Genomic DNA, 21,130 nt, shown 5'->3' with positions numbered 1-21,130 from the left:
GATCAAGGACAAAACCCTCGTCCGGTTTTGGCTCAGTTCCAGATGGGGGATAAAGCACCCAAAAAGAGGACTGTCTGGTTTCAAACTAGGCGTATGGGCTGCCTACTCATGCAGTGGAGACGTGCTCAATACATGTTGTAGTTATATTTCTCCGTGGTAGAACATAACAACTCCCATCCTCTACCCAAGAGCTGATCTCTGGCGGTGTCGAACAGTATATCTCTCCGTGGTAGAACATAACAACTCCCATCCTCTACCCAAGAGCTGATCTCTGGCGGTGTCGAACGGCAGGGCTCTAGTTTTTCAGCCGGGGGTGCCTTCTCGGTATGGGCCACTGACTTCCAAAAGGGCTGGATCAGTCCATGTTTAGCCCATCCAGTTCCCCTTTAAAATGTCCAGTCCAAGGGACTCTGGAATACTCCCAATGCCCTGGTTATGGCCAAGTATTGTAAGCGTATCACTGCTTTCTTCTGGGAGGAATAGATACGGTAGGGTTGGGCACCTGAGAAACAGGAATAATATTGGCTGGAGGGCAGACCTGCCGAGTTGTCTTTCCTGTGGAGGCTGGAAGGCCAGACCTAACACAATTACAGCTAGTGAAGATTTGTCTGCCGTTTGGGTGTGGAAGATCTGTATAAGCACATCGCGCCTTGTTGATGCTATATAAATAATCCTCAGGTGATCCGGAGTGCTGTCACTAATGCTGCATGCGTGCTTCTTAGCTGCTCTTCGCCGTGTCTTTATATATGATCGTCTCATTTTACACTGTGCTTTTCCCGTCTGTCTATTGCATCCACCTGTTAGGGCAGGGACTGTCTTTTTATTATGTGCGTAGAGTGTCTCGCACAATGGGTGAACCCTGATTGGTGACCTCTCGGTGCTAACACAATACAAATAAATAATAATATGGGGTTAAATTAGATGAACTAAAGCCTCAACTCAATAAGGCACATTGACGTCAATGGGATTGCTCACATGCTTAAATTTAAGTGTGTGCTTAAGTGCTTGCTAGACCAGGGCCTACAAAGTGTAATCCATAGACCTGAATGAGCTGTAAACGTAATACAGATCTGGGACAGTGTGATGAGTAGAAATGGAGTGAGCTGTATTGTAGTTCAAGTGACTAGGACATGATTCATATCCGCATTTCCCCGCACGTCAGCAGAAATATTCAAAAATCAAAGTGGACTGCTTGACACTTTTCCCGAACGTCATTTTTGTGTCTTCCTCCCTCTATAAATTCATCAAAGCCCCACTTTCTGCTGGGTAAAGAAGCAGAACCGCAGAAGGAAAGACCATTTTATTTCTGTACTGATAAAAAATTTGCTCTACTTCGGAATGAGCCTTATTTTCACACTGCGTCTCTGCGCATGGGGCCACATCGCATTTAGAAACAGTGAACCGCTGGGATGTCGCTTTCCTCCTAGAACCCGAGAGGGTCAGCGCACTCCCCCGCATAACAGCATTCTTCTCAAGAGCTGCTGAGAGGGAAGGAGACTTAGCCTGCACCTAAAACTTAGGTTGACCTAGCTGTGTTGTTCAGCAGTGTTGAAAAATTCACAGCCCCTGAGAAACTTGGCTAAGCTGCGGTTGTGCCGCTGTAGAGTAGAAACGGCTAGGAGCTGTACAGGGAAGCCACACGTTTCACCTGCTGTTTGCTCACTTAAATCCTAGCGTTCTCTTTAGAACACTCACACTCTCGTGGCATGCAGAGTCAATTGAGATGAGGGGGATGTATGTGTCTAAGGAGGCTTTCATCCCCCAGAATCCCAAAGTGCTTAGCTAGGCCAGCCAGAATAGTGGCTTGAAAAAAATTCGGTGCTGGATAGGCTGATAAAGCAATCCACTTAGAGCTCAGCCTGTGAGATCTAGATATATTCACTCCACTTCACGCAGCGCACAGTCAACTTGTGGAACTCCTTGCCTGAGGAGGTTGTGAAGGCTAGGACTATAGCAGGGTTTAAAAGAGAACTGGATAAATTCATGGAGGTTAAGTCCATTAATGGCTATTAGCCAGGATGGGTAAGGAATGGTGTCCCTAGCCTCTGTTCGTCAGAGGGTGGAGATGGACAGCAGGAGAGAGATCACTTGATCATTGCCTGTTAGGTTCACTCCCTCTGGGGCACCTGCATTGGCCATTGTCGGTCAACAGGATACTGGGCTGGATGGACCTTTGGTCTGACCCAGTGCGGCCGTTCTTATGTTCTTACTTCCCCTGTGTCTTCACTTCATTTCCCCTGTGTCTTCACTTCACTTCACTTCCCCTTTGAGGAGGGAGCAGCATCTCCTACACCTTTCCATTCCTCCCCGGCTGCTTCCTCCTGTCAGCCCGGGCGTCCATCAGGGCTCAGGTTGAGATTTTCAAAGAGCCTAAGGATGTTAGGTGCCTATTAATGTTTGGTACATTGGCCCCACTCACTAGAGTAACCTACCACATCACAATCTTCAATACATTTATCCTCCCGACACCCCTGTCAGGCAGGGCTACTATGCCCATTTTACAGATGGGGAACTGAGACACACAGAGACTAAGGCCCAGTTGATTTCAATGGAAGTTAGGCGCCGAAATACCTTTGAGGATCTGTGCCTAAGTGGCTTGCCTTAGATCATACAGGAAAGTCTGTGGTAGCACAGAGAATTGAACGGCGCTACCCTCCATTGTATGCTGTGCTCTTACCACTAGACCATCCTTTTCAACTTCCTTTTGCCCCATTTCTATTGCATTTCGACCCCCCCCCCCTTTGAAAATGCCAGCCTCTGCTTTTATAGTTAGCCTGGGTCATTCCCTGAGTGTGTGTGTGTGTTTGTCTGTCTCTCTGTCTCTCTCTCTCCTGCACTCTCTGTGTTCCCCAGACTGGCATTGCCTCGAGTCCCCAGTGCCCTCAGAAGCACGGCTGCCCCTCCCAAAGAGGGTTACACGGTAAACACCTGGCGACAGATGTTCTCTAGCATCACCCGTGTCCTTGGAGACGGGCTTTGTCAGAAAGCTGTTCCTTTTCCTCCGGCTGGCTGGCTGCGGTTGAGGAACGAGAGGGAGCTGCCAAAGGAAGGAACTGTGTGCCTAGCGTGTGGGAAGCGAAGTGCTTAGGACACCGCTAGACCTCTTGCCTTGAGCTCTTAAAGAGGCGCTTTCACACTGGAGTAAGCATGAGAAGAGAGAATGCCACTGCCAAAAGCAAACCTGCTCGGCCAGTCGGTCCCTTCACTTCCTCGGCTATTGTTCCATAGAATCCAAGGCCAGAAGGGGCCACTGCGATCATCTGATGTGATCTGCTCGGTAATACAAGCCAGAGAACTGCCCTGAATTAATTCCTGTCTGAACTAAAGCCCGTCTTCTAGGGGAAAAAAATCAATCTTGATCACGGGCAGAGAGTGAAGCCCCCCATTGGGGAGGCTAGCCTGCTGGCCCTGCCCCTTCCACCCTAGCCACCCTTCCCCCCTTGCTGGAGGAGACCTAAGCTGCCCTTTCCCCCACCCCCATGGCCAGAGGAGCCCCGAGCTGCCCTCCCTCCCGTGGCCACAGGAGCCACATGCCCCAGCTGCACTGGCCAGCCCCCCCCCCCCCCCGATGCTAGGCTGCCTGCCCCAGCCCTAGGCCGCTGCCCTCCCCCCCCAGCACCACCCCAGGCTGCTGGTCCCCCCAGCGCTGGGCCGGAACCAGGGCTGCCCCGGGCCGCTGGCCTGACCCCCCACAGCCGGCACCAGAGCTGCCCCGGGCCGCTGGCCTGACCCCCCCACAGCCGGCACCAGGGCTGCCCCGGGCTGCTGGCCTGACCCCCACAGCTGGCACCAGGGCTGACCCGGGCCGCTGGCCTGACCCCCACCACAGCCGGCCCCAGGGCTGCCCCGGGCCGCTGGCCTGACCCCCACCACAGCCGGCCCCAGGGCTGCCCCGGGCCGCTGGCCTGACCCCCCACAGCCGGCACCAGGGCTGCCCCGGGCCGCCGCTGTGCCTGAGCTCCAGGCTACCAGCTGGAGCTGAGCCCTGCCGGCTTCAGGGTGGAGGGGGAGGCAGGGCAGGGCCTCGGGGCAGGGCAGCGGCCTGGGCCAGGGGTGGCTCAGCCTGCCCTGACCTTTGATACCCGCCGCCCATGATCTTGACTTAAAAATTGCCAGTGATGCAGAATCGACTGCAACCCTGGGCAAGTTCTTCTTACAGTTAACTACCCTCCCTGTTAAACATTTGTGCCGCCTTTCCCATCTGAATTTGTCTAGCTCCAATGTCCAGCCAGTGGAGCGTGTTGTCTCTTTGCTAGATTGAGGAGCCCATGATCAAATATTTGTTCCCTAGGAGGTGAAGGCACCTGTTAACCTTCTCTTTGTTAAGCCAGCTGGGCTTGCTTCTGAGATTTCCCCCCTCTCCTTTATCCCGGATTCTACCCGCTGCCACATCCAGCAGGGAAGTTATCTTGTGTTTGTGTCATACTCCATGTCCTGTGATGTCACGAATGGTGTGTTATGATGTCACAGCTGGAAAAAAACTGCACCGGAGAAGCAGGAAGCCTTGGTTTAAAACAGGTGATGACGGCCCTGGTTGTTACACATGCAGGGACTGAACCCAAGTCCCGTGAATGGGGAAGCAGGCGCCTCTGCTGCTTGAACTAAAGAACCCATTCCCTTAATTCAAATGCAGTAGCAGACTCATAAACAAATTCATGGGGGCCATCCACTAGTGGGAGACAAAGATCCGAAAGGCCAAAAATATAACTGGGTTCAAAAAAGAATTAGGTAAGTTCTTGGAGGTCAGATCCATCAGTGGCTATTATCCAAGATGGTCAGGGATGCAACCCGCTGCTCCGGGTGTCTCTAAACATCCAACTGCCAGAAGCTGGCACAGGGGGCGGATGACTTGAAATTACCCTGTACTGGCCACTGTCAGAGACAGAATACTGGCCTTCACAACATCCCCTGGCGATGAGTTCCACAGGTTGACTGTGCAGTGTGTGAAGAAATACTTCCTTATGTGAGTTTTAAACCTGCTGCCTATTCATTTTATTGGGTGACCCCTGGTTCTCGTGTTATGTGATAAATCACTCTTCTTTATTCACTTTCTCCACACTGCTCACGATGTTATAGACCCTTATCATAACCTATCTTCGTCATCTCTTTTCTAAACTGAATAGTCCTCGTTTTTTGAATCTCTCCTCAGATGGAAGCTGTCCCATCCTCCTAATCATTTTGATGCCCTTCTTTGCACCTTTTCCAATTCCAATATATCTTTTTGTTGGGATTCTGAGACAGTTCAAGGAGACAGTCTGCGGGGGGGGGGGGAGAAGGGGGGGACAAGAGGGGAGGTGACAACTTTCCAAAGCTGCCAGGCAGTAGAGGTGAGAGCATGAGAGTGGATGTGAACTGCCAGAAGCATGAGACTCTTCAGGGATAAGACTCAGCTGAGTGACGTCCAGGGAGCAGGAATTTCTGAGGTAGCAAGCCCCAGCGAGGAAGCCTGAAAAGGTCTGTGGGCCTGAAGACAGGGCTGTAAGGAATGGGAAACCCTCAGAAAGGCCTGGAAAGTCTCTGTGGGGAGAGCTGTGTAGAAGCTGAGAACCATTATAAACTTCTAAGACTCAGTGAGCCTGGAGAAGTATTGAGTATTTTATGGTAATAAACTATCCCCAGAAGAGGAGTGGTGTTCTGAGAACAACGGATGTGGCAGTTTGTTGGTGAGATGGACGGTAAACTGAGGCAGTGGGTGGGTTTAATGCCAGGCAGGAGAAGTCCCTACTACATACCTAAAATTGAAATTGAACGGAGACACCAATACTAAACCAGACCGGAGATGGTGCATACGGAACTGATCGAGTTTGGAGGCGATATGTTTGTCCATGTCTCACAACCATACAGAAGTGTTGTTATCACAACTGTCCGACAGACATTTAAAACACCTCCTCAAATCCCGAGAGAGCTAGGGTGAAAGGTCAGAACCCACCCCTGGCAGGTTGCCAATGTTACATTTCACCCGAAAGACAGCACCGGTCTGAAGCATTGGGCTGGTTTTGGCTTTCAAAGAAGAGCGGTAGATCATGAGCATCACTTCCCACAGCATCTGGGCTTCCCCAATGCTCTAATAAAATATTGACCCTGCTCAGTTTGTGCAATTTGATAGGGTCGCAGCATGCAGAGACATGGAGGCAGGACAGTTTCAGTCACCAACAAATGGGAGAAAAATGATGACAGTGAAAAGGGGCTGGATCTGGATTTTGCGGTTGACACAGTACGTTGGAGAACTTGCTGAATATAAACTCTTACAAGGGCCTATAGAAATGTATACTAGGGGGGTCCCAGGGTAATGCTGGGCAAACCTTTTTTTGGTGAAAAATGCAGATTAGGTGACACCAACATGTTTTGTGAATTGATGTTGGCTTTGCTCAATGGTGCATATAAAAAAAATTCTGAAAGAGTCAAAACATTTAGTTTTGACGTTTTCTTTGGGGGGGAAAATCAATTTTTGTTTTGAAATGACTTTTTGTTTTGAAATGTCCTTCAATTTTATTGTTAAAAAGTCAAACATTTTAACAGAGTTAAAACTGAAATGAACCATTTTATTTCAGATCAAAGCCATCTTTTTGCTTGTTTGTTTGACTTCACAATTCAGGTAAAAAATTCTGAAAAATCTCCTTTTTGCTTGGACCCAAAATGAGTTCTTATTTTTTTGGAACTGTCAGTGAACAGAAAAAAATCATTATTCGCTCAGCTCTATCCCCGAGGTCTGCACGAAAGTGGAACAGCTCTATGGAGCAGCTGTAACATAACCCAGGTGAGGCAGACCTAGCACCAGGCAACAATCAGGGGATCACTGCAAAATAAAATTTGAGATTCTTTATTCCATGCACTAATGAGAGAGGCCAGGGCCGTGCTGGGTGGCCAGCAGCCAGGAGAAATGCATCTAACGTGTCTGCTGAAAAAGTTTGTCACGGAGAAAGAAAAGGCCTTGAGCTGGACTGTATTTGATCCTTGTACACAATGTAGCTACCAGGGAGTGTGTTTCTTATGTTGGTGTCTGGCATAAAGAATCCTGACTCATATCCTGCATGAGAAGGTGCGGGAGGTAATATCTTTTATTGGACCAACTTGTGTTGGTGACAGAGACAAGCTTTCAAGCTTACACAGAGCTCTTCTTCATATCCTGTATGTAACTGATGAGTGGCTGCACTGAGCCGAGGGCTGTGTTCCAGTATCCTTCTTAGACTAAGACCCACCACAGACAATGCTCTGAGGTAATGCCACATCAGTATCAGATGGTGTGGATGTAACTTTGCAGGGGAGCATCTGAGAACTTGTCTGATGTCAGGACATCCCTGCATGGTATAACAACTACCTAGTGAGGCCACATCTGGAGTATTGCGTCCAGTTTTGGAGAGAGTCCAGCGGAGGGCAACGAAAATGATCAGGGGGCTGCGGCACATGACTTATGAGGAGAGGCTGAGGGAACTGGGCTTGTTTAGTCTGTAGAAGAGAAGAGTGAGGGGGGATTTGATAGTAGCCTTCAACTACCTGAAGGGGGGTTCCAAAGAGGATGGAGCTCGGCTGTTCTCAGTGGTACCTGATGACAGAACAAGCAGCAATGGTCTCAAGTTGCAGTGGGGGAGGTCTAGTTTGGATATTAGGAAACACTATTTCACTAGGAGGGTGGTGAAGCTCTGGTGTGGGTTACCTAGGGAGGTGGTGGAATCTCCATCCTTGGAGATGTTTAAGGCACGGCTTGACAAAGCCCTGGCTGAGATGATTTAATTGGGCTTGGGCTTGCTTTGAAAAGGGGGTTGGACTAGATGACCTCCTGAGGTCTCTTCGAATCCTAGTCTTCTATGATTCTATGATTCTACCTGTGGCTCTAGCCACATGAGCTAAGCAGGGTCAGATCTGATCAGGACGTAGAACGGGAAATGTCAGGGAAGATACGTGTGCTGCAGAAAGTGATGCTATTGGTTCAATAGAGGGCGCTCTTCTCCCTGTGTCTGTACTGTACGTTTTTTCTCTTACTTAATTGGCCTCTCAGAGTTGGTAAGACAACTCCCACCTGTTCATGCTCTCTGTATGTGTATATATATCTCCTCAATATATGTTCCATTCTATGCATCCGAAGAAGTGGGCTGTAGCCCACGAAAGCTTATGCTCAAATAAATTTGTTAGTCTCTAAGGTGCCACAAGTACTCCTGTTCTTTTTGTGTCTGTACTGGCTCTGTCTTCGCATGGTGCTCGGTAGAACTGTGATGCTACAGGTGCTATCACTAGTTATATCTCTAAGGGTAAGAAAAATACGTAAGCCCAGTGGATAGCGCATTGGACTTGCATTACCTCAGATCTCTCAGACCTCCTGTGTGACCATGGGCAAATCATTGCACCTTTCAATGCTTTTCCTTCCCCATCTGTAAAATAGGAACATGGGTAGTTGCCTCCTTTGTGAAGTGCTTTGAGATCTCAGATGAAAAGCATTATCCAAGATAGGGATTATTAATCTCAAAAGAAGTCAAAGGGCCTGATTCTCCACCCACTTGCATCATTTGGAGTCCTTCACGTCTGTGTTTGCAATGGTAGCATCCTATACGCCCTTTGAAGAGGTATAAATAACTCCACAGGGTGCAAAGGGATTGGATAGGGGAGACTTGGCCCCTACAGGATGGCTGGATGGAGTCTCATGTCGGTGTAGGCATATGAGGATTCAACAATCACTATCAATGAATATGTGGGAGATCAGCTCGATCCAAGAATCGCAAATACAATTGCATGTGGGACGCACACAATTTGTCCATGATCATTGCAGATTGTTGTATCCTTGCTTTGCACTGTTCATGTTTTTCGCATGTGTTAATAACTGCTTGGAAATTGGGTGTAATGGCAACGTGACAAATTTCCCCCCACCTTACTCTGTCATGGGTTGTTGCTTCCCAGGTACTGTAATCTACCTGAAATGCTTTCAAGTTTGACCTTAGTGTATCTTTATTCCATTTGTACTCACCACCATGAGAGCAGGTGCCTCACTTTAACCGACCACAAAATATGGCCTTGGGGATTCTTGAGTTGGCCATATGAACAAGATGCCCAGACCAACATAGTCGGAGCTGTTATGAGCATGCTTTGAATGCTGGACATCTGACAACAATTAAGGATTTAGATGTTAGGAATCTTGTCCTACAATTTGACCCTGAAAACAGAGTGAAGATAGCACATCTGGAACTCACCACGTTTCCTGATATGGCGGTGATATGTTGTTAGCACAACTGCCTGATAGACATTTAGCATAGTGCTTATTCCGAGACCCCAATTGTTCCAAAGGCAGCCGACAATATTCCTCGCCTTGGCTGTGCGAGGGGTAATTCCGGAATCCGTTGTGGCATTCTGTGCTGGCATGCTCCGTCGGCAAGAAAACTTACCCACGGACTTGAGAGGAGTGGTGGTGTTATTAATAATTGGGTGGGCGTGTGCATCCCCCAGCAAGTCTGGTACAACTCTTCAGTTTTCTTTAGGCTAATTGTGAAACCAAAGCAGTTAACTGCACGAGCAAAAAGATGAGTTATAAATAGAATGTCATTGATCGATTGGTTTCAGAGTAGCAGCCGTGTTAATCTGTATCCACAAAAAGAACAGGAGTACTTGTGGCACCTTAGAGACTAACAAATTTATTACAGCATAAGCTTTCGTGGACTACAGCCCACTTCTTCGGATGCATATAGAGTGGAACATATATTGAGGAGATATATATACACACATACAGAGAGCATGAACAGGTGGGAGTTGTCTTACCAACTCTGAGAGGCCAATTAAGTAAGAGAAGAAAAAAAAAACTTTTGAAGTGATAATCAAGCTAGCCCAGTACAGACAGTTTGATAAAAAGTGTGAGAATACTTACAAGGGGAGATAGATTCAATGTTTGTAATGGCTCATCCATTCCCATTCCTTGTTCAATCCTGAGTTGATTGTATCTAGTTTGCATATCAATTCCAGCTCAGCAGTCTCTCGTTGGAGTCTGTTTTTGAAGTTTTTCTGTTGTAAGATAGCCACCCGCAGGTCTGTCATTGAATGGCCAGACAGGTTAAAGTGTTCTCCCACTGGTTTTTGAGTATTATGATTATGATTGATCGATTGAGTGAACTACCAGTGCATGGTCATCAGCACATACATGTGTTTTCTCCAGGAATGTGAGGATCCATCCTGACAAATTCTGGGCATGCAGGCACCTAGGCCCAGATCCTTAAAGGTATTTAGGTGCTTAATTCCCATTGACTTCAATGCGGGAGAGGGCCCAGATCCTTAGAAATATTTAGGCACCTGGGAATAGGAAAGCATGGGTAACTGGTGTTGTTTTGTAATCCTGCCCGAGAGAGTTTTGCATTCACGTGTGTTGCTCTTCGTAGTACTTTGATCACTCATGCATGGCACTACCCTGGTTAGCACGGTGTGTTTTGGATCTATCAGCAGCAGGGACTGAGCATAGAACCTTTCAAGAGTCTCGTCTAAAGCCCGTGGAAGTCAGTGAGAAGCTTTCCATTGGTTTCAGTGGGCTTTGGATCAGAATCCTCTAGCCACTTGAGCTAAAGGGGTCATTTCATTAGCTGGTAGAAGTAGTCCACTATCTGGCCACTAGGGGGCGAGGGACACACTTAGCAAACGTGATAGCATTTTTATTATTGTAGCACCCTTGTTGTGCTAGGCGCTGTACAAACGCAGCACAAAAAGACGGCCCCCACCCCCAAAGAGCTTACAATCAAAGTCTAAGACAAGAGCCAGCAGCCAGGTACGGACAGACCAGGAAATAATGAGACAGCCTTGGTCAGCTTGTTGGGCAGTGGTCTCAGCACAGAGTTGTGCAAGCTGATGCTGCACCTACCAGCTGGCGTTGCTCCGAGAACCTCACGAGTTCGGTTGCTGAGCCGCTCTCACCAAAGAATTCTGAGCAAAACATCTCCCTAGCCAGGAGGATTGTTAGTAACAACCGACCAAGCTGGCCTGTGTAGTTGTTTCATTAGCTGCACGTTTTGTTCTGGGGTTTGAAGCCTGTTTTTACACCAAATCTCTAATTCCACCGAGCACAACTAATAACAATCATTATCAATCAGCGGCCACTTGTGTTGGCTGCTCTGACCTAATTCAGTAAAACAATAAGCCAAGCAGCATGTGCCGTGCAATGTGTACGGCAGGGTTGGCTCTAAAGAAACACTCCCCGAGGGGACTGGTGGAAGCTCCGGCGCGTGGGTTTTTTAGAAGTGGGCTGGCTACCGCCCTGGAGGAGGTGCTGGGAACAAACCTTCACTGGTTCGGTTTCACGATGTGAAAGTGGCCTTACATGTTGCTGGTTCTGTTGTGCTTTTCACAGCATACTAAGGAGCTGGTGTATTTCGTTTCCGGCTTAGCATAATAACATGCTTCTCAACAGTCCCTTTCATGACAAGGCAACCTATTCATTATTTTTGTACAGCACCTTCAAGCATTTGGTATTGTAACAAATCATTGGCTAACTACCCCGTAGGGTTGTCACTAGGCTGCCCGTCACAATAACTCTGAGCTTCCCGGAACGGGTGGGGATAGAAGCCAAATCCTCTTGCCTCTAGCACTTATGCTAAAAGAGAATCTCTAGTAGCCTTAGCAGTATGGTGACTATGACACAAAATTGAGCAATACTGATTCTCCTTGTGCAGGCAGTGTATTCGAAGCACATTAACCAGTCATGATAGCATTATCATTATTCCACCGGCACGTGTGAAAACAAATCGTTGCTGTCTATAAAGGGCTCTGTCCTCATGTACACCTAAGCACCTGACCACGCAAATCTACATACGCAAGCTACAAATGTAATCTTAACATTGGTAACGACAATACAGATGAGCCAGGGAACTTCACAACTGCACAGCTGCATCCTTGGACACCAAAATTTGGTGTCTGTCACCCCCATTTTGTGGTTATCTTCTCCATCAAAGCCACGTTTGACCATTTTTGGGACCATTCTGAATAAACTGGAGGTTCGTTTTCCGAGTATTAAGTATTTTGCTGCTAATAGACATATCAGTATCGAGTAACCAGTTTCAATTTCACTGTCAGTATATGAAAACCAGGATCGTCTAACGGCCGTTTGGTGGCCCTTCCATGAAACTAGTTGACAGTGTTAGCTCACCCCCTACTAGGCAGGTGTCCACACTACAAAATTCCCAGAATGAGCTGGGAATCTTGGTGGAATGGGGCTGGAGACTCACAGCATCCTTTGGCCCTGAAAATCAGAGTGGAGAGATGTTGCCGGGGGTAGCTGTCCATGGATAAACAGAGGACTTCAGGCCGTTGTGCTTTCTGGAATCTCTCATCAATGCTTAAGTGAATTAAGTAAAAACCTTTCAATTAAACTAGAATGACAGTAAATAGCTACTGCCACCTAGTGGAGGATCTGAGTGGCCATTTTCCTCTGAGCAGTAGAAAACAAGGCAACTGACACTCTCCCTAGAGTTCAGAGTTGCAGCCGTGTTAGTCTGTATCAGCAAAAAGAATGTGCCTTGTGGCACCTGAGAGACTAACAAATTTATTTGGGCATAAGCTTTCATGCGTTTAGCCCATGAAAGCTTATGCCCAAATAAATTTGTTAGTCTCTAAGGTGCCTCAAGTGTTCCTCGGTCTTTCTCCCTAGAGTGAATAGTTTGTCTCGGAAATAACGGCGATCGCTATGGTCATCCTCAGGACTGTGCCTGAATCCTAAACCCTTCAAGGGTTTTGAATCCACACCTTGTAAATGCGGAACGTCAATATTTAAAGGGACGTTAGCAGATCGTGTGCGAACCGAAATTTTCAGTGGAAATGGGTTTTATCTGCTGTAGGTTTGCAACCTGAACATTGCAATGCTGGGCTAGTGTCGGAGAATTGGGGCATGTGAACCTGGCGTCTGAGTACCCTACTCATATCTTAACCTGACACTCCCCCTGCAGCCTCAGCTGGACAAAGCATGTTTCACGTCATTCCCCAAACTCTTGCCCAGCGTCACCATCCACATCACTGCGATGTCTCGCCCCAGAGCCAGCTACGTTTCAGTGCTGGATGGAGCTGTCCCCATGGCGTAGAGTGGGACCTGCTTGGTCAGTAAAATACTTTGAGATCCCTGAGTGAAAAGCACTATAGATGTGCTGAATACTATTTAAAACACGGGATGATCCTGATTTCCCTCACATGGTGAAAATCAGGAGTAACTCCGCTAAAGTAAGGAAAGCTACTCTGATGTGAGATCAGAAGGAGATCTGACATTGGGTATATATAGCCATATACAGGATGTGAAAATAAACTTCTGACCCCACCTGCCCACAGTAACAGTGTGGAATTGATACCAAGCAAAGGGAATAATACAGGCAAAAGAACTTTCAAAATACACAAATAAAGAGAGATGGGAGCTGAAAGTTCTGTTACAACAAAGAGGCAGCAAGGGAAAAAAACCATATCCATGGTCCAAATGCCAGGGACCTGAATTTGGCACTCACATACTATGGTGATGGGCAGCAGTGTACAAATCATAAGGTAGAATTGTGTTGAGAGAGACCCCTCAAAGAACCTGGTGAAAGCAAGACCATGAACTTGCCCATCCTTGTCAAAGAAGATCTGATTTAGGGCGTGCGGATCTGGTTGCCCCATCTCAAAAAAGATATACTGGAATTGGAAAAGGTTCAGAAAAGGCCAAAAAATTATTAGGGGTATGGAATGGCTGCCATATGAGGAGAGATTAATAAGACTGGGACTTTTCAGCTTGGAAAAGAGACGACTAAGGGGGGGATATGATAGAGGTCTATAAAATCATGACGGGTATGGAGAAAGTAGATAAGGAAGTGTTATTTACTCCTCCTCAGAACACAAGAACTAGGGGTTGCCAAATGGAATTAATAGGCAGCAGGTTTAAAACAAACAAAAGGAAGTATTTCTTTACACAACGCACAGTCAACCTGTGGAACTCCTTGCCAGAGGATGTTGTGAAGGCCAAGACTATAATAGGGTTCAAAAAGAACTAGATAAGTTCATGGAGGGTAGATCCATCAATGGCTATTAGCCAGGATTGGCAGGGATGGTGTCCCTAGCCTCTGTTTGCTAGAAGCTGGGAGCGGGTGGCAAGGGATGGATCACATGATGATTACCTGTTCTGTTCATTCCCTCTGGGGCACCTGGTTGGAAGACAGGATACTGGGCTAGAGGGACAATTGGTCTGATCCAGTATGGCCGTTCTTGTGTTCTTATGTCCCTTTCGCTCATGGGCAGGTTAAGACGCATCATCCATATTGTAAATTACACAGATTTTCTCAGAGAGACACTTTCTTTACGTTGCATAAAATGACTTCCGAGGGCCATGCTGGGGGAAAGGTGATGTTATGTTGTCTCAGCAGCAAACGTACCGCTAACAATAAAAATCCACCAGATCTTTTAGTTATTAAATAACACGATTATGGAATGGGTCATTTGTAACATCCCAGTTAAAGTTGCTTCCAGTGCCTGCATCGTAAACAGAAAGCACCAGCATTCGGGCCATTAGAACTTGATCTGTAAATCTTGCTCCTGGTCTCTCTGTTCATGTGAGCGGGTCTCAGCTTGAGAACCTATTCACTTTATATTTTGTAGGCAAATTTTTGAATCCGTGAATGTTTGATTTATTTTAAGTAGGCTCCCAAAGTACCTTACGGTCTTTGCAGATTGTCTGTGTTTATACCCAGCATGGTTAGTATCTGCTGGAGTTCACACTGGGTCCCAACATCCATTCCAACCCACCTTTGCCAGTTGCTCATGTGATGCTGACAAACTAATTCCTTTTAGGCTGAAATTTTGCACATTTTTTCTTAGCCCAGACACCTTTTAGAACATCTGAGCAAAATCTGTTGTCCGTTTTTTTCAGTTTTTTTCAGTAAAAAAAAAAATATTTAGACCTTTTCCCAGTATGTTCTGCTCATGTGCATGGATAACTCAGCAGTGACTGAAGGCAGAGACACCAAACTTAGCTTGTTTTATAGATCTCATTAAGATTTAGAGAGCAAGCTCAGTTTGAAGAAAGTTGGTTCAGTAGTTTTTAAGGTTATAAGAGCTGAAGGGGGAGTTTCATGCATGCCTAAAAGAATGTTTCTATCAACCTTTTGGAGTGATCTAAACAATCCTAAAGAGCTGAATAAATTGAGATCCATGAATAAATTAGGCTTGCCTTGAACTAAAATTTGTCTAAAGTTTTGAGACAATTTATGCTTTCAGAGATGGGGGAGTTTGAGATGATTTGGAGTTTGACAGGATTGCTGTGGTTGAGAGCCAACCTCGGCATTTCAGAGCAGCCATGTTTGTGCTGGCCAGGAGCTTGGATGGACAGAATTTAACCAGCTGGTGCCCTCCATTCTAGCCAACACAGAAGCAGCTCTTACCAAAAACGTCCTAATGCTGCCTTGCCTGGAGAGGTGAATGTGTCGGGATCACGTGAGTGGAGTTAGTGAAATCAGGGCAGAGAGAAATGGGGATCGCTGGGGAGGAATGAAGAAGAGGGGAGAAGCCCCGTGAATAGAATGGATGATAGCCCACGATGTCCTCTGAGGTGCGGTTGTGGACCATACTACTTCTCCCAAAGGTGCCAAAAGGGGAAAGGAGACTCCCCTACAGGCGAGAAGGTGGTTTCATGCTAGTTGACGTGGCAGCTGCTTGTGCCATAAAATACATTTCAAAGAAATCAGATTAATTCAAACTGGAGCCGTCCCGGGAGGTTCTGAAAGACCAAGCTGTGATGTGCGTCTGCTGTGAGCTACCCCACTGGCCAGTGATGGGCATGCGAGGGGGGCATGCCACATTACAGCCTCTAAAAAGGGGGATTTCCCAGCACCTCCCCTCCCCCAGCTACTTTCAACTGGTTCTTTTCTGAGATGACCCATAGTCCTTTGCACTTATCCAAAGATGGCACTGAGGGAATCACCACACTGGGGAATGGGCCACTCTGTGAGGTTGAGGAGGACCCAACAAGAGTTGTAAGGCAGGCTTTCTCAACCTGCAGATCGTGATCCCACCCAGGAGCTAGGGCTTCATTACCCCCCACCCCCCATTCCTAAATAGTAGTGGGACCACTGGCTGAAAGTGGAGTATTGGTATGGAAAAGGGGGTCCCGATGTGGGCAGGTTGAGAACTACTGTTCTGAGGTAACGGCAATAGCTCATGTTTTTATAGTGCTGGTTCTGCAATTCCTTTATCGACTATGGGCTTAATTCTCCTCTCACTTAAACCAGTTCTACCCCCATGTGACCCCCCGCTGACCTCAATGGAGTTACTCCAGATTTACACCAAAGCGAGAGCAGAATGAGGGCCCCTCTCACTGGGGTGGGACACAACGGCGCTGAGCAGCCATTTTGGACAGGGAGCAAATGAGAACGTCACGTTAGTTTGAAATGGAAGCCGGGATGTCAAGGCCATTCTCTCACGCCAGGAGGATGTCACATCCACTCTGTAACCTGAGCGCCCGTCCCACAGGATACCCTCCCCCCAACTGTCACCCCCGGCTCTGGGGAAGAACAGCCACCTGCGATCCAGGCCAGCATTGAGCACCACACCCAAATGTTGGGGCTGTGTTCAACTGTGACGTGGTCACAGGGGCAGCTTGGATGGCTGAACGAACAGAGGGCAGGGAACGCATGTCAGCCACTTTCCTTCAGGCCGGGCCTTTCCTGGACTTGGTGTTCTCCCCTCTGTCTGAGATGCTCCATCTGCTCTCATGCCTGTTCACCGGGGAACGCTGGGCCACCATCACGCTGCGTGCATGGCAGCGTCGTGACGTTACATCATCATAGTGCTGCACGGAGACCCCAATTGTTCAGCACCCATCACGGCACGGCTTTGTGTTAGTCCCTGGGCTTTTCCCAATGAGCTGTCTAGGGTGTCGTAGGCCAAGGCCCCAGGGCTCTGCAGCCCCTCGGTCCAGAGGTGCCGACTCCGTGGGTGCACAGGGGCTTGCAGCTCAGACAGACACACCCGTGCTAGTTCTAAAGTAGCCGTGTAGCCGCGGCTGCACCGGCAGCGAGATGAGTGTGATCCTGTCTGAAACAGTAGGTACCTACTCGGGGCAGCTAGCGCCCCCTGGTGCAGCTATAGCTACGCTGCTATTTTTAGCTAGCTGGCTCGCTCAGAGCTAGTGTGGGTCGTCTCCAGGAGATGTAGACGTACCTTCAGAGGGGAAAACTCGAGACCCCTCTGCCGAGACATTGGAAATGATCGGACCAGGCACGAGCCCTGGAGAGGTCCTAATGGCTCGCCGGTGACAAACAGGCCTGCCCCCGGAACATACACCGACCCAGTCATCGCACACCGGGGGGCTTGCCGCTGCACATCCAAACCTCCCCGCAGTTACTGAGGCTGCATGCATTTAACGTTTGGAGAATTTTCCCATCCGCCGCCCCACCGAAGGCGTGAGAGCGAGAATGCGCGCATGCGAAAGGGGCTGATTCTCCTCTCCTCCCGCATACGCCGCTGCCCTCCCCGTGGCAGGCAAGGCAGCCGCACCATGCTCAGCTGGTGGGAGACGGAGGGGAATCGGCAGCAACGCAGTAGGTCTGTCCATGCCAGCGTAGGGCAAAGGGGGCATGTTGCCCTCCCAGTTCCCCTGTAGGCGAATCTGTAGAGGCTGTGGGATGGTGTTGCTACACACTGTTAAGCGGCTGCTGCATTGCACCGTAGGCGCATTTCAGCAGGAGGGGAGGTGACTGTATGTTGAAGTCCTGATTTTGCAGTTTCGACTTGTGCCCTTGAGATCAATGGGAGTTCATGAGTAAGGACTTCATGAGTGGGCCCATTGTTTGTAAGGTGCTTGGGGGAAGCCAGGCCATTGAGCTTGTATATTTAAGCAAAGACTTATTCAGAGCCTGGCCCAGAAAGTGGGAGTTGTTGTTGAATTGCTTTGATCTTCAGTCTGGGAGCATCGCACCCTGACTCTCTCTCTCGTTCTCTTGCAGAAGCCATGACGGAAGCAGTGAGTTCGGGCAGAGATTGCCTGCAGGCCGGGGAGTCCTGCACCAATGATCCCAGCTGCAGCTCCAAGTTCCGGACCCTCCGGCAATGCATCGCAGGCAACGGCGCCAACAAACTGGGGCCGGACGCCAAGAACCAGTGCCGGAGCACGGTGACGGCCCTGCTGTCCAGCCAGCTCTCCGGCTGCAAGTGTAAACGGGGCATGAAGAAGGAGAAACATTGCCTGAGCGTCTACTGGAGCATCCACCACACCCTGATGGAAGGTCAGTCGGGGCCACGTCTCAGCAGGCGGGTTTTCCAAACAGGGTCTTAAAAAGGAAATGTGTGTTGGTGAAACACGCCAGTTCCTGCTCCTTCTAGCCACAGAACAGGATCAGTGCAGGGAGCAGCTGGGCTAGCGTCTTCCCCCCCTTGATATGGGCAGACTGAAACCTTCTCCAGGCAAGTTGAGTTGCCATCTCTGCTGAGATGCCCATCTGGCTTGCAGTTAGTGCTGGCTCTGGTGGTGGTTTTTCATGCCCACTCAGATCTCACCTACCCATTTTCCCCAGGTTTCCCACCAGCCACATCTGATGATAGAGAGTTTTGGATCCTTCAATGGACCAGCAGTGACTTAGACATGACAGGCTCTGCAGTCAGTCGCCTGGGCCACTCAGGTCGGGTCTACGCCTAAATCTTAGGTTGCTCCAACGACGTCACTCGGGGATGAGAAAAATTCACTCCCTGCGCAGCGTAGTTAAGCCAACCCAAGCCCTGGTGTATACATTGCTAAATTGATGAAAGAATTCTTCCTTCGACCTAGCTACTGCCTCTCAGGGAGGTGGATTTGCTACGGTGAAAGAAGACCCCCTCCCATTGCTGTGGTGAGCGTCTTCACTACAGCGGTGTAGCTGCAGCGTTTCTAGTGTAGACATGCTTCAGTTCTGCTACCAACGGTATCCAGAATGGTGTTAACAAGGACATATCAGAGTGGCTACTTCATGCCTCAAGCTAAGGTGAGCCCTGGGCCGGGGGTATGTGTGCAGAGCTGCTACGCCAGCTGCATCAGCTAGACCATTTCATCTTCAAAGCCTTTGGTCTAATTCTGCATTGCCCCCTTTATCTATCATCATTATGACATAGCGCCCAGAGACCCAGTCAAGCTCCATCATTCTGGGCTCTTCACCGAAAGCAATCCCTGCCCCAGAGAGCTTGCAGCCTGCATTGTAACGACGTCTCTGGGAGTTCCATGTGGAAGGCACTTGGGATCAAACCCCAAATTCACTCAGCTTCATTTCTCCCCAGCTGTGGGGTGGGGAATTAATTATTAGGAAGTGATTTTTCCCAAGGCTGCAGAGAGCATCAGTGACAAAATGTGGGTGTTCCTGCCCCCCCGTGCCTGTGCTGACACCACCTGGACACAACTCACACATTAGCACAGGGATGTTGTATTTGTGTTTCCAGCACTGGGAAAGAAATGCAAAACACAGGGGATACTCGGTGTGGTTAAAGCACGGAAACTGGGAGCCAGGAGATCAGGGGGTAATAGATTTATACATTTTAAGGCTAGAAAGGACCATTGTGAGCGTATAGCAATCTCAACCAATGATTCCTGCATCAAGCCCATATCTCCTGGATGAGCTAGAGTTTGTCTGTTTGTTTCATACATCTTGATTTAAAGACACTCAGTGGTGGGGAATCCACCAAAGCCCTTGGTATGTTGTTCCAATGGTTAATTACCCTCACTGTTAAAAACATCCACCTTACTTCTAACCTGATTTTGTCTAGTTTTAGCTCCCACCCATTTGATTTTGTTATGCTTTTGTCTGCTACATTAGATCCCTTCCCATATAGGTACTTCTACATGGTTCTTTCCCTAACTGTGCTACAGTTCTGCTTTGTCTAAATCTCTTTACTGCTTTGTACCTCAGTTTCTCCATCTGTATAATGAGGCCAATAATCATTATCTAACTCCCCGGTGGCTACGAGACTTAATCTGTAATGTTTGTGTCCTGGGTAGAGATCTGTAACTGGGGAAGTGCAGCATTTTTCTTAAAAAAAAGGAATAAACTAAAACTGTTTTTTGTTGAGTTTATATAAATGTCCCTTTCAAGTCAGTGTTGAAGAAATAATGTGGTGTGGGTGACAAAAAAAAAACCAATCTGGGAGTTGTGATGGATCCCAACCTCAACATGAGTCAGCAATGCGACGCTGTTGCAAAAAAAGCAAATGCAATTTTGGGTTGCATTAACCGAGGCACAGCAGGCGAGTCACGGGAGGTGATAGTAACGCTCTACTCAGGCCTGATTAGGCCTCAGCTGGAGAACTGTGTCCGGTTTTGGTCGGTGCCGTATAGAAAGGATGTGGAAAAAGTGGAAAGGATCCAGAGGTGAGTGACAAAGATGATCAAAGGGATGGAATACAAGACACATCAGCAAAGGCTGAAGGAACCGGGTATGTTTAGTTTGGAAAAGAGGAGATGGCGGGGGGACATGATAGTGGTCTTCAGACACTTGACAGGCTGCCATAAACAAGCTGGAGAAAAGCTATTCTCTCTTCCCACAGAGGGCAGGACAAGAAGCAATGGGTCAAACTACAGCACAGCACATTTAGATTAAATCTCAGGACAAACTTCCGTACTGTAAGAACAGTAGGACAATGGGACAGACACCTAGGAGGGTTGTGGAAGCTCCTTCACTGGAGGTTTTCAAAAAGAGGCTGCAGCCACCTTCTCTTGGATGGTTTAGACACAACAAATCCTGCATCTTGGCAAGGGCTAGACTAGACGGCCTTTGCAGTCCCTTCTAACCCTGTGGTTCTATGTTTCTAAACCAAACTCCGTTGAGTTTCCTGCCTGACCGTGTCTTTGGGATGTGTAAGATTTGCGGCACCTGCTCCTGACACTGAATTTCATCCCCGCACCCTGCAAATATTTTAGTAAATGTTGATTTAATATTTTTTAAGCGCCCTTATAAAAGTGCACATCAGCAGCGATAACTCTCCCCTGTCAGGCCTGCCAGTGTTTTATGCACCATGAAAATTAAATGAGGAATAAAATGGCCGCTTCCAACCATAGGCTGCAGAACAGATAGGTTAATAAAACGCTGACAGGAGCAGAAAGCAAAGGTGCCGAGGGCGATGTTTGGATCAAAAGGCTGAGCAGAACAAAGTGAACGGGAAAGGCGCTGCCCAGACCTACCAGCAGCAAGGACCGCGTTGCCCA

The 21,130-nt window shown here is 48.2% G+C and overlaps 1 protein-coding gene across 1 annotated transcript in view; it reads left to right on the top strand.

Annotated features, from left to right (window-relative positions):
* Window positions 1-21,130, top strand: part of GFRA4 (GDNF family receptor alpha 4) — a 145,078-nt gene that overhangs the window by 73,434 nt on the left and 50,514 nt on the right. Inside the window, exon 2 of the mRNA XM_005291472.4 lies at window positions 17,913-18,191. Within this exon, the coding sequence (XP_005291529.2) occupies window positions 17,913-18,191 (279 nt within the window). The remainder of the gene's footprint in view (window positions 1-17,912; window positions 18,192-21,130) is intronic.

The sequence above is a fragment of the Chrysemys picta genome, chromosome 5, assembly GCF_011386835.1.
Source record: "Chrysemys picta bellii isolate R12L10 chromosome 5, ASM1138683v2, whole genome shotgun sequence".
Taxonomy (NCBI): Eukaryota; Metazoa; Chordata; order Testudines; family Emydidae; genus Chrysemys; species Chrysemys picta.
Note: the sequence above shows the minus strand (reverse complement) of the source record. Positions and strands in the feature narration are given on the sequence as shown.